The sequence below is a fragment of the Phyllobates terribilis genome, unplaced genomic scaffold, assembly GCF_046119375.1.
Source record: "Phyllobates terribilis strain yellow unplaced genomic scaffold, ASM4611937v1 Scaffold_7__3_contigs__length_470593459, whole genome shotgun sequence".
NCBI classification, from domain to species: domain Eukaryota; kingdom Metazoa; phylum Chordata; class Amphibia; order Anura; family Dendrobatidae; genus Phyllobates; species Phyllobates terribilis.
Window position 1 is genome coordinate 291,001,031 of NW_027362767.1, and position 17,520 is coordinate 291,018,550.

General features: G+C 41.4%; 1 protein-coding gene across 1 annotated transcript in view; it reads right to left on the reverse strand.

Annotated features, from left to right (window-relative positions):
• Positions 1–6,696: 6,696 nt before the first annotated feature.
• The window catches only part of TEX11 (testis expressed 11), a 321,481-nt gene continuing 310,657 nt past the window's right edge, over positions 6,697–17,520 (reverse strand). The window contains exons 26-28 of the mRNA XM_073642366.1: positions 15,148–15,268; positions 10,535–10,699; positions 6,697–6,759 (exon numbers count right to left, since the gene is read on the reverse strand). Of these exons, the coding sequence (XP_073498467.1) occupies positions 6,697–6,759; positions 10,535–10,699; positions 15,148–15,268 (349 nt within the window). The remainder of the gene's footprint in view (positions 6,760–10,534; positions 10,700–15,147; positions 15,269–17,520) is intronic.

Sequence of the window (17,520 nt, forward strand, 5' to 3'; positions counted from 1 at the left end):
TTCATTTCCAAAATTAACACCTGCATCAAATTAGATCTGCTCGTTAGTCTGCATCTAAAAAGGAGTGATCACACCTTGGAGAGCTGTTGCACCAAGTGGACTGACATGGATCATGGCTCCAACAGGAGAGATGTCAATTGAAACAAAGGAGAGGATTATCAAACTCTTAAAAGAAGGTAAATCATCACGCAATGTTGCAAAAGATGTTGGTTGTTCACAGTCAGCGGTGTCTAAAATCTGGACCAAATACAAACAACATGGGAAGGTTGTTAAAGGCAAACATACTGGTAGACCAAGGAAGACATCAAAGTGTCAAGACTGGAAACTTAAAGCAATATGTCTCCAAAACAGGAAATGCACAACGAAACAAATGAGGAACGAATGGGAGGAAACTGGAGTCAATGTCTGTGACTGAACTGTAAGAAACCGCCTAAAGCAAATGGGATTTACATACAGAAAAGCTAAACATAAGCCATCATTAACACCTAAACAGAAAAAAACAAGGTTACAATGGGCTAAGGAAAAGCAATCGTGGACTGTGGATGACTGGATGAAAGTCATATTCAGTGATGAATCGCGAATCTGCATTGGGCAAGGTGATAATGCTGGAACTTTTGTTTGGTGCCGTTCTAATGAGATTTATAAAGATGACTCCATAAAGAGAACATGCAAATTTCCACAGTCATTGATGATATGGGGCTGCATGTCAGGTAAAGGCACTGGGGAGATGGCTGTCATTACATCTTCAATAAATGCCCAAGTTTACATCGATATTTTGGACAGTTTTCTTATCCCATCAATTGAAAGGATGTTTGGGGATGATGACATCATTTTTCAAGATGATAATGCATCCTGCCATAGAGCAAAAACTGTGAAAACATTCCTTGAAAGAAGACACATAAGGTCAATGTCATGGTCTGCAAATAGTCCGGATTTCAATCCAATTGAAAATCTTTGGAAGTTGAAGAAAATGGTCCATGACAAGGCTCCAACCTGCAAAGCTGATCTGGCAACGGCAATCAGAGAAAGTTGGAGCCAGATTGATGAAGAGTACTGTTTGTCACTCATTAAGTCCATGCCTCAGAGACTGCAAGCTGTTATTAAAGCCAGTGGTGGTGCAACAAAATACTAGTGATGTATTGGAGTGTTCTTTTGTGTGTGTGTTTTTCATGATTCCATAATTTTTTCCTCAGAATTGAGTGATTCCATATTTTTTTCCCTCTGCTTGGTCTGAAAAAAAATACCCTTACTGAGTACCACATTTTTTTATCTTGATTTCTTTTAGTGTTTCTTAAAGCCCTAAAGTTGCCATTTGAAATGACTTTAGTTTTGTGCCATGTCTGTGATCTGCTTTTTTTCAACAACATTAAACAACTGAATGAACATCCTCCGAGCCCGGTGATTCCATAATTTTTGCCAGGGGTTGTAGCTCCCGCCTCCCCCAGAGTAGTGACACCAAGAGCTCTCATTACTGATCTAATGATAGCTAGAGCTTCCCCACATTGAGGCAGTATACATGTATCCAGGGGTTACAACCTTACCCCCTTTGGGTATTCTCGCATGAAGCACTTCCACCACACTATCACATCGAGCTTCAATCACTTCCTCTATCGGGCACTGTTATCCTATTTCAAACTTGACACTTAATTTATCTCTGCAACCCCCAAGGCCAGTATACGGGAATCCAGATCTTCTCTTCTGTGTGGGCCACTCACAAAAGTCACCATATTGTGACCTGCTCTTCATAGCTGTTTGCTAGACCTGGTGCTAATGCACAAAGCTGGCAGATAGCCGTGAGCTCCACATCATAGGCCCATGAGCCACATGTGGCTTCCGAGGCACAGGTTGGGGATCCCTGCTCTATACTGAGCTATGAATCCCACGATGCATCAGTACAGCATCACATTGGCAGCTAAAGTCATTATCTTGCCTTCTAAAGTATCCTAAATAAGCCAATATCAACATAGTCAGGAGGCTGAGCATTTCAAGGCCAAGTTCAAACGACCATATTTTCAGTCCGAGTGCTGTCCGTGAAAAAAACTATCAGTACTCGAAGCAAATGGGCTATTCAGATGTTCGTTTCTTTTCAGGGATCGAATCTATGCATGAAAAAAAAATCGCAGCATGTACTAATTTCTTCTGTATGTTGACGAGTCTCGCCTATTCAAGTCTAAGCACACAAAAATTAAATCTATTTCTATACAGAACCTTATGGCATCTGATTTTTATGGATACATTGAAATTATATAGGAAATTGTATGTGGTCTTGTAAATTTTAATAACAGCTGATGTATAAAAGTTGATGCCATGTGGTTTGCAGGTGAATGACAATTGAGATGAAAATCGCCTATTTTTTTCTGGATGAAACCAGGACAATTTTTTTATATGCTCGTATGATCTAAGCCAAACTGTGTAACAGGAGTTGTTCAATCATCATTAGTACCTGTGATATGAGTTTCTGTCCTTGACTTCAGTAATACAATTTATGCAATTTCATTACAGAGGAAGTTCTGGTGCTGAAATAGTGACCCCCTTCACAGAACATAAAGGCATACAATTCTCAGTGGTTAACCAGGAAATCACATGACCTAACTAAGGAGAAGGAATCCAGGAACTTTCATATAAAGTAATAATTAAATATGGGAATACTAACTGAATTCATGTACTGGAGGATTACAGTAGTTACAGAATAAATAATAAAACAAAGCACTGGACTGCTACTTTAATTTACATTTATTCACGAGGGTAAGAAACCCTCCAAACAGTAACTACAGTAAAAACAAAAAGGGCCTAATTTTTCAAAGCTGTGTAATAATAATAAAAAAAATGGTGGCTAAAATTTTCCTAAATGAGACCTAGCATCTTGGAAGAAAATGTTACCTAACATTTCGAAATATAATGAGACTTATACCAGTATATGACTAAAGATCTACAAAACTATGCTTGTTAGGCATATGTCGATAAGTGGAGAGTAGGCGTTTGATGATGACCGTGCTGCTATAGAAGATGAGTAGTTTCACATTCTGGTGCAAGTTCAAGTAGCTTTATTGGCACGTTTTTGGTTCAAACCAAAACCTTTTCTATGTTTAGTCTATTTAAAAAAAAAAAAAAAAAAGGGTTCGTTTCGAACCAGAAACTCATGAATAAAGCTACTTGAACTTGCACTAGAGTGTGGAACTACTCATCTTCTACAGCAGCACGGGCTTCAATAAACGCCTCCTCTCCACTTACCCATTTGTACGCAGAAGAGGGTCTTCTATCTGCTGACATGACTGCAGAGGATGTCTTTATTACAGACTTATGTTGGAGTTGTGACATGTACAACTCCACCAAGTGAGCAATATCTCACCACTCACCCCCACTTTGTGTCACCGTATGAGCGCTTGTCTATTTTCTCGATAGGCAAACACAGCATAGTTTCCAGGCAACCTTCTGTCAGTTAGTCTTTTTGTCAGAAAAAAGGGGTAATGGTATATCTTTCAAGTCGCAATGTGTGCAACTGATGCGCAAAGATTTTGTTGGTATATAAAAAAACAAAAAAACAGTGGCTCCATAAGCATTCTGTCTAGCATTCTGTTCTATAGAAAACTAAAGTATTCACTTTAATAAATGTGCCCAAATAAAGAATCTTAAATGGGTTCTAGAGCTGCTTCAAAGCAAGTGAACTGCTACAACACTTACATGAAAATTGTCATATTTGTTGGATACAGTATATAGGAACACTGAACACCAAAACATTTTATTAACAACACAGCAAATTAAATTTATCAACCCTAGACTGCTAAACTACCGAAAAATAGAAACATTCACTTTTTTTAAAAAAAATCTGCAACCAAATTGTAAGCAAATATAGGAGTCAGTCCTTCAAAGCTTCTTTTACTCTTGCACTTTTTTCCTGAATATTGCTGTAGATGCCAGTCATCTAAATAGGAAAATATAAATATATGGTTTATATGGTCTAATATATACAGTATATATTTGAATTACACGCGTAGCACTCCAAAAAACTTCCATAAAAAAATAGCTCTTTTTTTCATTCATGAAAAAGGGGTTATCCAACATATTAGCTAATGTAAAAAAAAAAAAAAAAGACACCGTACTTATCTAGTCTTCCTTCCAGCATTGTTTTTTTATTACATTGGCAGCTATTTTTTAATTTTTGATATATTGAATAACCCGTCTAGTGCAATGTTTCTCCTGTAACAGAGCATTTTTCTACAACTTAGAGGATGGCGTGCTCCCAAAGCTCCCCTGATCCCTTTGCCGGTAATAGATGAGCCTTTTCAGAGAAGTGATGTGGACATCCCCAGCAGCTCTAGAAAATGTTTCATCCTTACTATGGTAGGCTATCATACCCAGTGCCAGGGAGGCAGTGGCTCTGTCATCAATTAGGGAGAATAAGGTCATAGATGCCCTTTTGGTCATATTTTCTCGAGCAGGATTTCCTAGGGAGAAGCTTTGGGAACAGGTGACTCAGTTTGTCTCATTTAATGGAAGCTCTCTGTAAGAAAATGCAGGTGCAGCACCTGGTATCAAGTTTGTATGAATGATTCAATGATACCATTTAGCAGATGCTTAAGATGCTGGTTGAGTCCCATGGGCGCGACTGGGAGTGGTGCCTCCCGCACCTGCTCTTTGCTTACAGAGAGGTACCACAGGCCTCAACAGGTTTCTTCCCCCTTCGAGCTCCTGTACTGCAGACGAGTCCAGGGGCCCCTTGGCCTGGTGAAGGAATCCTGGAAAGAGGAACTGAACGCCCCCGAAGTGTCCGTCATAGAGTAGGTCATGGGGCTCCTTGACAAAATGCAGTCAATGATGCGGCTGGTGCATGAGAACATGGTGCAGGCACAGGTCAACCAGAAGCTGTGGTATGACCGAAACGCCCTGGAGCGAGTGTATGAAGTAGGTCAGAAGGTGTGGGTCTTAGTCGCAATGACCCAGAACAAGCTTCAGCCAGCCTGGGAAGGTCCATACCTCATACATCAGCGCCTCAACAACATAAAAAAATGTGGTCACCATTGGCCATGCCAGAAAAATGCAGGTCTTCCATGTCAACATAATGTAAGGTCGTCATCTTGACGGGAAGCCTGTGCCCTTCCTGTGTGTAGCCTGTTCGACGAAGGCGAGAATGAAGTCCTGATGGATTTGCTAGCAGCAGCCTGGGATGGAGGGTCTATCGAGGGCACAGAACTCAACCTGCAGTTATCCATGGACCAGAGGTCCCAGCTGTGGGAGATGTTCCTGCCCTACCTGACCATCTTCATGAGTGTACCAGGAAAGACACAGGGAGTCACCACCCCAGTCCGCCAACGTGAATACCGTGTCTCCCTAGAGGTGCAAAAAGACATAAAAAGGGGGATAGATGAAATGTTGTGCCTGAGAGTGATCCACAGGTCCAAAAGTGCGTGGTAATCACCTGTAGTCCTGGTCCTGAAAAAGGACTAGACAACTCGGTTCTGCATAGGCAACAGGAGGCTAAATGCCATCGCGTCAATGAGCTGCGGGATCGCTTAGCTGGTGCCCGGTACTTGACAATCATGGACCTGAGTCAAGGTTACTGGCAGATTCCTATGCCTCAGGAAGCACAGGAGAGGTCTGCCTTCATTACCCCATCCTTCGTCATGCCCTTTGGCATGAGAAATGCTCCTGCCACTTTTCAACGATTTGTCAACCAGTTGCTTGAGGGACTAGAGGGGTTTGCTGTTGCTTACCTGGACGAAAACCTGTCTTCAATCCCACCTGGGAGAAACACCTGGAGCAGGTGCTCAGGCAGGTCCAGGACACTGGTTTGACTATAAAGCCAGGAAAATGTCAGGCATGACGGAGGTGCAGTACCTCGGTCACCTAGTGGGTGGCGGAACTCTGAAACCAGAGCCCGGGAAGGTTAATGCTATCACCTACTGGCCTACCCCCAAGACCAAGAAGCAGGTGATGTCCTTCTTAGGTAGAGTGGCGTACTATAGGAAGTTCATCCTCAACTATAGTGCCCTTGCTAAGCCTTTGACGGACCTCACCAAACAGAAGCTACCCCAAACAGTCAAATGGACAGCTGACTGTGGGCTGTCCTTCACATCACTGAAGGCTGCCATTGCCAGTCCCCCAGTTTTACCAGCTCCGGACTTCACCCGGTGGTTTCGGGTTCAAACCGATGCCAGTGCGTTTGGCTGAGCACCCAGGCCAGGTAAATGGGGAGGGGAAGAGCATCCAGCGATGTTCCTCAGCCGCAAGCTATTACCCCGGAAAGTGACCTACGCTACTGTGGAGAAGTGTCTCGCTATAGTGTGGGCCCTGCGGAAGCAGCAGACCAAGCTATTTGGGTGCAACTTCACCTTATTGACCGACCACCACCCTCTCAGCTGGCTGCACTGGGTAGCCAGTGACAATGATAAACTACTGCGGTGGAGCTTGGCTCTACAGCAGTATGATTTTAATATTCAGCACAAGAAGGGTAGCGAACATGGCAACGCTGATGGGATGTCCCACCAGGGGGGATACCGTCTGTGAAGTGGGCTTGGGAGATGAAAAGGGGAGATGTCATAGAGAAAAATTAAAACCTATGAGATATCTCTGGATGTCACCCTCACATCTGGGAGAAGAGCTTACAATTCAACCTCGTGAAGTAGTCCTTTACATTGAACATATGGGGAAGTGAGAGAAAGTAATTAAAACATGGGAAATAGGGAGAGAGATAACACTTTAACCTCTTTTGAAGCCTAGGACCCATGTAGTGGCCAGGTAATTAAACAGGAAAGTTTTTCTCTGGGAACCAGATAAAAAAAGGAGAAGTATGCTCCCCCAGGCACAGAGCTTCCTTTCATACAGCACAGCTTATAGACAGCCTGGCTTCGGGGTCCAGATAGGAATATTGAGGTTTGTATCGATCAGATATTTATGGGAAAGAAATTTCCGGTGTTGTAGTGAAGGGACGGACGTGACATACTCATTCACATCACTGTAGGGCCACTAGAACTCCAACTTAACAACGGTCCAATAGATGATGTCAACCAGCTCATGTTTAATCTCTATGTAAAGGTAAAATCACAATAAAAAAAATTACATCAATATCTAACGCCTGGGACTTTCAGAGGCGAAGATATCATGCAAGTCAGGGATCTCATAAAATTCTAACAGACCCAGCACAACCCACAATCCTCCCCACATGAGGTAATCAAGGGGAGGTGTGTGGGCATAACTTAAGAGCTAATAAAAAACAGAAACTGGGTTTGGGTCATTGTCAGTTCAGTTTCCCAATCGGAGCACCTCCCTCCGCTAAGCTCTAAGCCATTTCTGTGACCAGGTTTAGTAAGCTTCTTTCGTTATTCCCTTTTACTTTAAATTTTTTGTAAACATTGCCTATCTTTCTGGATTAAATAAAAAATTTAATAGCTCTATTCCTCTTGCTCTGTAAACCGCACCCCTGCGTCACGCAAGGTGTGGGACAGACTAAGTGCAACACGAAGAGATGAGGGGAAGGGAGCCCAGACACTAGGGAAAGGGGGAGTGGAGACCTCCTAGGCTGATCTGATATCACCCTGTCTCCCCTAACGTCCCTATATTGGTTCCTCACCACTCGAAACACAGGAACCTAAAACCCTGTATTTCCCTAGAGCTAGGCCCTTCTAGGGAAGGGGGGATGAGCTCTAGCCAGTCCCCACTAACAACTAAAAACAAAAAGGTAGACAGACACTGGGAAAAGTAAATTAGCTTGAGCCGATTTCAGAGAGAAAGCACACACATCCTCTTAGCACCAGAGAGGAAGTAAGAACAGCACGAGCTCCAAGCTTTCACAAGGAGACATGTGAATATCACCAGCACCTTCCTATAGCAAGCAATAAGTATTTAAATACCCAGGCATGGGTGTCAATTAGCAGGCGGGAGGTAGCCGCTGGGTCCTAGAGTGAGACAGATCTAAGAAGGTGTCTGTAATGCCAAAAGAAGAGATCTCCTGCAACCAACTGCAGGGCGACTGTCTGTAACATTTGACACACCCATGACAGTATTCCCTCCTCTACGAGTGGCCTCTGGACACTCAGGACCAGGTTTCTCAGGATAAGAGGTGTGAAAAGAACGAACCAACATGGGAGCATTCACCTCTAATGCTGAAACCCACATTCTTTCTTCTGGACGATAACCCTTCCAGTGCACCGAGTATTGTAAGGAACAACATTGGAGACGATAATCTACAATCCTCGCAATCTGAAACTCCAGATTACCATCAACCATTATTGGGGGTGGCAGTAAGGGGGAGGGCTCAAGAGGTTCCACATATTTCTTGAGTAAGGACCTGTGGAAAACAATGTGAACCTTAAGGGCCTGAGGACGCTGCTGGCTTAATGACGGCGGTTATTTTATAGGGACCAATAAACCTAGGTCCCAGCTTCCAAGAAGGGACTTTCAACCTGATATTCCTGGTAGACAACCACACAAAGTCATTCACATTCAAGTCCGGACCTGGCAAGCGTTTATACCTGTCTCCCATGATCTTTAAATTACTTAGAATCCCCTGCCACACCGAGGAGAGCGACGAAGCAAAACGTTCCTCCTCAGGAACTCTCAAAGCTCCTCCCCACACTAAAGGTACCAAACTGTGGATTGTAACCGTATGCACCAAAGAATGGTGACCCGCCAGTGGATTCTTGACGATGATTATTAATGGCAAATTCTGGCAGCGGTAAGTAGGATGTCCATTCCTCCTGATTTTCGGAGACAAAACACCTGAGGTAGGTCTCCAAATTCTGATTGACGCGCTCGGTCTCTCCATTCGACTGAGGGTGGAAGGCAGAGGAAAAGCACAGCTGCACCCCCAGTCGAGAACTGAATGCCTTCCAGAACTTGGAAACAAACTGGGTCCCCTGATCTGACACCACATCGGAGGGAACCCCATGAAGCTTCACAATCTCATTTATGAACACTTGAACAAGTGTCTTGGCATATGGAAGTGCAGGTAATGCGACAAAGTGAATCATTTTACTGAATCTATCTACAACCACCAAAACCCCCGTTTTGCCTGCAGAAACCGGTAGGTCAGTAATAAAACCCATGGACAAGTGTGTCCATGGCCTATTAGGGATAGGTAGTGGAAGAAGAGTACCAGACGGACGGGTATGCGAAACCTTAGAACGCGCACAAATACTACAAGCAGATACATGTTCAATCACAACCGAATGCAACTCCCGGCACCAAAAACGACGGGAGAGAAAGTCCACGGTTGCCTTACCACCTGGATGACCAGCAAGCACAAAGTTATGATGTTCCTTAATTACTTTGCAGCGCAGATTAGATGGTACAAATAACCTTCCTGAAGGGCAGGAAGTAGGGGCATCCCCCTGAGCCTCCAACACCTCACCCTCCAGTTCAGGATATAATGCCGAAATGACTACCCCCTTCTGTAATATCGGGGCAGGGTTCTCCGCCACCAGGGAAGCTCCGGGACAAAGCATCAGCCTTGACATTTTTGACCCCTGGACAAAAAGTGACAACAAAATTGAACCTAGTAAAAAACAGGGACCATCTGGCTTGCCTAGGGTTGAGACGTTTAGCTGACTGGAGATATGGTAGATTCTTATGGTCAGTAATAACCGTAATAGGATGGACAGCCACTTCCAACCAATGTCGCCATTCTTCAAACGCAAATTTGATCGCCAAAAGTTCCCTATTACCCACGTCATAATTTATCTCAGCTGAAGACAATTTTTTAGAAAAGAAGATACATGGACGCCATTTACCTGGGGACGGACCCTGAGACAACACAGCCCCAACCCCCACATCCGACGCACCAACTTCCACAATAAAGGGTTGGGAAATATTGGGTTGACTGAGAATAGGTGCAGTGGCAAAATTATTTTTTAAGGGAGAAAAAGTCTGGAGGGAGGCATCCGACCATTTGGAAAAATCAGACCCCTTCTTAGTCATGTCAGTAAGGGGTTTCACAATTACTGAGTAATTTTGATTGAATTTCCGGTAAAAATTAGTAAAGCCCAGAAAACGTTGTAGAGCCTTCAGGTTCTCGGGACAGTCCCAATCAAGGACTGCACGGATCTTCTCCGGATCTATCCGAAAACCCGAAGATGGCAATAAGTACCCCAAAAACTGCACCTCCTGAAAGGTGAAAACACATTTTTCTAGTTTGGCTGGCTCCAATTGTCAGGACAATTACGCAATTGTCTGACGAGTGATGGACGAGACCGTAGCTGCTTGTACGAATAGGCCCGTTGTTGGGGAACTAACAGTGAGTGTAGAGTATATATAGAAAACATTTAGATCCAGCAAAGGGTCCAATAAAAAATTCTCCTTTATTTAAAATCCATTAAAATCCACAAATATTAAAAACCGTAGACGTGTTTCTGATTGATGTCCTTATTCATTGCATACTGCAATGGTATGCAATGAATAAGGACATCAGTCAGAAACGCATATGTGGTTATTAATATTTGTTATTTGAAATCATATCAGTAAAAAAAATACATATGCACACCTATACACAATAAAATCATTTGTTCTAAAACTTCATATCCTTCTATTTTTGACCAAATACCTTGCTTTCATAATTGCTCTTCAATGATCCTAAGTAACTAAGATAAGACAGCGCCAATGTACACCAGCGTTCAGCATCTGAGTATTTTTCTGCACTGTATTGGAAAATCCCATTGTTCCAAGCCCGCGTCATTAGCCATAGGGTTTCAACCACTGGATAATTTTCCTGAATAAAAAGCATACATATGTGGATTCATGTCAAAGTATGCCATTGCTGCGTTTGCCACAAGCCCATATTAAAGAAGTTGTCCACTACTTTATTCCCCCCCCCACCACCCCAAATGTATCCCCTCGGGGCCCCTAAGACTTCTTGTAAATACCTTCTGTTGCTGATAATGCCTGTGAGTGACGCTATCGGTGGCCGCTCACAGGCATCACGTGACCCCGCGCTGACGTCACGACAAATGAGGCGTGACTCAGCGCTGGGGTCCCCGTGGTGGCTGCTGGGTTGTGGGCGGGGTTACCCCCCACGTCACACCCAGCATCCACCGCGCGCTTTCCGAATGAATGGGGAGAGGCAGAGCGCGCGGTGGATGCCAGGTGTGACGCGGGGGGTAACCCTGCCCACAGCCTGGCATCCACTGTGGAACCAGGAAGATCGTGACCCAGCACTCGTCGTGACATCAGCGTATGTCAGAGCTGCAGCCGGGGTCACGTGATGCCTGTGAGCGGCCAGTGATAGCGCCGCTCACAGGCATTATCAGCAACAGAAGGTATTTACAAGAAGTCTTAGGGCCCCCGGGGGGATACATGGGGGGGGGGGGATATAAAGTAGTGGACAACCCCTTTGAAATATACCTTTATTAGTACACACTAACACCCAGCTTGATATACAATAATTTGCTAAAAATAATAATAATTGTATCACACTATAGACATATTTGCGACTTATTCTCTACAAGTTTTGTGACACTTTTTAGGTGTCTTTCTTTTTTAAGTCTTTTTTTTTGCTAAGTCTTTTTTTATTTTGACATCTTTGTTTACCCAGATATTTTAGACAGATTCATGAAGTGTGATTTTTCCAAATGTCGCATTTTTGGGCACATGTCACTCCATTACACCCCCTCTCCCTCCCCATCTGAGGTGTGGTTGATTTTTATTTTGACGCGGTTGAAACCCGAAATTGAAAATCATTTATTTCACCTTTTGCACTAAGAAGCCTCAAAACCGATTAAAGTAAAAAATAAAGAGTATTTTTTATCTTGGGCCAAATTCATGAACTGTGTCCCATTTTGATGAATTTGGAGCAAAAATCACCAGAGAATACCACATCATTAAAAAAAGAAAAGTGACTTAAAAAAAAATTGCAAATGATGAATTGGGCGCTTCCTCCTTTAACACGCATTCATCTTTAAGATGAAACTGTCCGCTCTTTATTCTGAGAGCAACATGAGGTAGGAGAAGAGATCCTGATTCCGGAGATGTGTTACTTGCTCGCTAACTTGCTATAGTTTCAATACAACCAGTGTTTTATCAGCAAGAGATTATCACTAGGTTTTGCGTGTCAGGCAGTCCAACTAATCGGTGTAATCCCGCCCCCACCACTGGTGCACTCTAGAAATGAGATCAAAATACCAAAATCTGCAGACAAGTACAACCCCACATGGGCATGTTAGCCTCATCAGAATGTTGTTTTCAAGCCATCCTTTCCAGAGAACAGAGCTTAGGGTATGTTCATATAGAGTTTTGTGAAGCGTTCAAAAATGATAAGTCTTTCAAGTAGAAACTACTTTGGGAAATACTTTAGGAAAAGGTTTTTTTTCCTGAAGTGTTTTTCTTCAGGCTTTTGATTTCACAGTGCCTAGTTTGGAGACCTGCTTCAAAGAAGTGATATGCACTTACTTTTCCATGTTTTTTAAAATCTCTGCAGCAAAAAAAACTGCTCACAAAACTTCTCATACGAACAGCAAAAGTGGATTTCCCATATTAATGAATAGGAAGGGTTTTCCAGGCTTTTTAGAAGCTGTTTTTGAGAATTTTGGAGCAGATCTGCTTCAAAAATCTATGTCTGAACATAGCCTCCAAGCGAACACTGCCATGACATCAGTTCTTCACAATGCAGCAATTCTATCTTCTCCCAGAGAAAGGGCTTGTTCACATGTCAATTTTTGTCTTGGAAGAATGCAGTGTTTTATACTACCAGCAAAGTGAATGAAATTACCAAAATCTCATACACATGCTGCAGTTCCAAATATCAGTCAATTTAGCAATCAAAACCTTAATGCCTCTGCTAAAAAGCTGAAGATAAAGATGAATTTCACCTTTCAGCAGACAAGCACCCTAAGCATACCTCCAAATCAACAAAAGAATGGCTTCGCCAGAAGATCAGTATTTTGAAATTGCCCAGCCAGTACCCAGACCTGAGTTCAATTGAAAATCTGTGAGTGAACTGAAGAGGGCGCTGTACACAGGAGATGACCTTGTAATCTAACAGATTTGGAGCTACTGCAAGAAAGAGTGGGCAAAGATTTAAATTCTAGATGTGCCATGCCGATATAAACTCCTACCCAAAAATACTGAGTGCTGTAATAAATTGAAAAGGTAATTCAACAAGTATTAGTCTATGGATGTGCATATTTATGCAGTCACATTATTTTAGTTCTTTACGTTTCTTTTTCCACCCAAAAAGATTTCAGTTTATTTTTCAATGGACTTGTACAGATTATGGGAGACATTAAAGGTGAAAATAGTTCTGAAACGATTCTTCTTGGTATGATTTTTTTTACATGACAAAAGTGCATTTTAAAAAAAAGGTATGTAGACTTTTTATGTCCACTTAATATCCTCTTTCTCCTTTTCTTGTTTTTTTCTTGGAGATGGTGAGCATTGCCCAAATTACACAAGGCCTTGCTCCATTGAAGAGTAAACTAACAGTATTGAGGATTGTCATCTTGCAAAAATATGGAGATCTTACTACAATCCTATATAAAGAACACATGATCAGCTGTCATGTGCGTGGAAATGTGCGGGCTCAGCGTCGGAGCCCGCATCAAAGTCAGGGACACGACCTTTGACATACCTATACAGTAAAGACCAAAAGTTTGGACACGCCTTCTCATTTAAAGATTTTTCTGTATTTTCCTGACTATGAAAATTGTACATTCACACTGAAGGCATCAAAACTATGAATTAACACATGTGGAATTATATACTTAACAAAAAAGTGTGAAACAACTGAAAATATGTCTTATATTCTAGGTTCTTCAAAGTAGCCACCTTTTGCTTTGATGACTGCATTGCACACTCTTGGCATTCTCTTGATGAGCTTCAAGAGGTAGTCACCGGAAATGGTCTTCCAACAATCTTGAAGGAGTTCCCAGAGATGCTTAGCACTTGTTGGCCCTTTTGCCTTCACTCTGCAGTCCAGCTCACCCCAAACCATCTCGATTGGGTTCAGGTCTGGTGACTGTGGAGGCCAGGTCATCTGGTGTAGCACCCCATCACTCTCTTTCTTGGTCAAATAGCCCTTACACAGCCTGGAGGTGTGTTTGGGGTCATTGTCCTGTTGAAAAATAAATGATGGTCCAACTAAACGCAAACCGGATGGAATAGCATGCTGCTGCAAGATGCTGTGGTAGCCATGCTGGTTCAGTATGCCTTCAATTTTGAAGAAATCCCCAACAGTGTCACCAGCAAAGCACCGCCACACCATCACACCTCCTCCTCCATGCTTCACGGTGAGAACCAGGCATGTAGAGTCCATCCGTTCACCTTTTCTGCGTCGCACAAAGACACGGTGGTTGGAACCAAAGATCTCAAATTTGGACTCCTCAGACCAAAACACAGAATTCCACTGGTTTAATGTCCATTCCTTGTGTTCTTTAGCCAAAACAAGTCTATTATGCTTGTTGCCTGTCCTTAGCAGTGGTTTCCTAGCAGCTAGACTCTTGGTCTTCCTTTCCTGGGGCGGTCCTCATGTGAGCCAGTTTCTTTGTAGCGCTTGATGGTTTTTGCAACTGCACTTGGGGACATTTTCAAAGTTTGCCCAATTTTTCAGACTGACTGACCTTCATTTCTTAAAGTAATGATGGCCACTTGTTTTTCTTTACTTAGCTGTTTTTTTCTTGCCATAATACAAATTCTAACAGTCTATTCAGTAGGACTATCAGCTGTGTATCCACCAGACTTCTGCACAACACAACTGATGGTCCCAACCCCATTTATAAGGCAAGAAATCCCACTTATTAAACCTGACAGGGCACACCTGTGAAGTGAAGACCATTTCCGGTGACTACCTCTTGAAGCTCATCAAGAGAATGCCAAGAGTGTGCAAAGCAGTCATCAAAGGAAGAGGTGACTACTTTGAAGAACCTAGAATATAAGACATATTTTCAGTTGTTTCACACTTTTTTGTTAAGTATATAATTCCACATGTGTTAATTCATAGTTTTGATGCCTTCAGTGTGAATGTACAATTTTCAAAGTCATGAAAATACAGAAAAATCTTTAAATGAGAAGGTGTGTCCAAACTTTTGGTCTGTACGTCAAAGGTCATGAAGTGGTTAATATTCATCACACTTATAAAAGATTATTTTTCACCACAAATTTGAAAGATGGATTCAAAGAGGTTTAAATGTAATACAGTACAAGTGAAAATAAAATTCTTGAACTTACACAAGAGGAAATAATAGTAAGTGCCTCTTGGAAGTACTGCCAGGCCTCCTCTTGGTCATAATTCTTTAGCTCCGCAGAGCTTTCAGGTAAGCTCAACTTTATTAGGCTGTGTAGACATTTACTAATAGTAAAAACAAATTATTAATGAAATGAGTAATAACGATTAAACCGCATTAAAGCATAATAGTGTTCTTAGATATAATTCCCATATACAGTAATATAGTAGTCTTCAGAAATGTAGTCTTCAGTGGCACCTTTCATTGTACCATATAATGTAATGAAGAACAGGTAAAAACTTACAGATGAAGCGATATTGTGAAATAAAAGGCAATTCCACCTTTTCTTTTATGGGGAGCTGGGGGAGGTGTTCATTTTTAAGAAGTTAATTTGGATTTGGCGGCAAAAATTACCTGGCAACTTGATTTTACAGGTCAGTCTAATAACCGCAATACCAATGTTATACTATGCTTTTAATTCTACTGCTTTTAAAAATTCAGAAGTTTTTTGAAATTTTGAATGGAGATGTACTGTTTAGCTATATTCACCGTTTACGTCGAGTCACCGGAGAGGATAAAAAACCCCTACAGGTCGCCCTGAAAAAAAACACACCCTCATACCTCTCCATGGATCAAAAGATAAAATAAACTTTTGAGTCTTAAAATATGGTAATGTCAACACCCATCTCGCCCCACATACACAAAACACAAAAAATGTTTAGAAATAGCAGAAAAATTAAAATGGATATACATATGTATTATCTTAACAAAGTAAGCATATTATTTGTCTCTCAAAAAAAATATGGTGGAATTGATGTTATATTTTTAACTCCACCCCCTAATGTTCTCATTTTTCTAATATATTGTATGGTAAATTCAATGATACAAGACACTACAACTTGTCCCTCAAAAAATAAGCTTTTATTTGGCTATATGGATGAGAAAATTAAAAAACTTATGGCTCTTGCATGATGTGAATTATGGGGATAATTAGAACAACAAAAACGGCTACAGCAGGAAAGAGTTATACTACTACTATTACTACTACTACTAATAATAATAAAGCACATACAGTACTACATCTAATAATCTGCTGATCTTCAAAGAGAGGGGTGTTTTCTGGTGCATTGAATCAAACGACCAATACGGCTAAGAAAGTAGAAAAACGAACAATTTTTTACATACATTTTACCATACCATGGTGGCATGAGCTCCACAATGTATTACACTACGAAAAAGGTGTATTTTTAACCATTTCCCACCGAAGCCAGTTTTCAATTTCCTAAACAGGCCCAATTTTTCACGTCTGACACTTGTCACTTTATATGGTAATAACTCTGGAATGCTTCTACAGATCTCAGTGATTCTGAGACTGTTTTTTTTTCATTAAAAATTGTACTTAAATTTAAATTTAGATTGATATGATTTAAGTTTATATATGAAAATATTGGAAATTTGATGAAAATTTAGAAATGTTCTCAATTTTGAACTTTGGACTTTTGTGCCCTTAACCCCTTCACCTCCCTGCGATTTTCCGTTTTTTCCTCTTTATTTTTCCAGCCATATAGCCTATGAAGTCTTGTTTTTTGCAGGATGAGCTGTAGTTTTGAATGACACCATTCAGTCTTCCACATAGTGTGCTGGAAAACGGGAAAAAATTCCAAGTGAGGTGAAATTGCATAAAAAGTGCAATTCCACAATGGTTTTTGGGTTTTTTATTTACCATGTTCAATATATGGTAAAACTGACCTGGTAATATAATTCCCCAAAAGAAGCAAGATGTGAAACGCGCGTCAGGGCTTCTCCCACGGCATCCACAGGTTGTGTATTAGGCTGTACTTTCATTGGGGAATATGAGATTACTAATTTCTGTATGCCACTGTGAATTGCTTCTACTAATGCCTTCCCCCATGTTTGGGATACTGGTCTCATATGCAGTACCTCCCTTCTGACTTGGACTTTGATCACTTGTTACCATATAGCAAACTATTGCTTTGCAGGGACCTATTTGGTTAGTAATCTACTACTATATTACAAGTACATGTATTGCACTTGCACTTTATATATTCAATGAATCCATTCTGTGTTGGAGTTCTTACCAACAGAATACTATTTGTAGTAGCTATACTTTCTTGGTCTGATGTATGATTCACCATTACATATGGGAGGTTATTAACATATTGATGAATTATTTGGACTGCTTGTCTTTTTTCCTGTGACGAATCATGCTTTTAAAATTTCATATACATTTCATTAATTTTATATTTTCCTGTATTTTGGTTGATTTTATTTGAATTATTGTAATAAAATTAGATTTTTTAGTACATTTACTCCTATTCCACTTTCCTTTTAGGTTATATGTCTCTCTATAGATGTC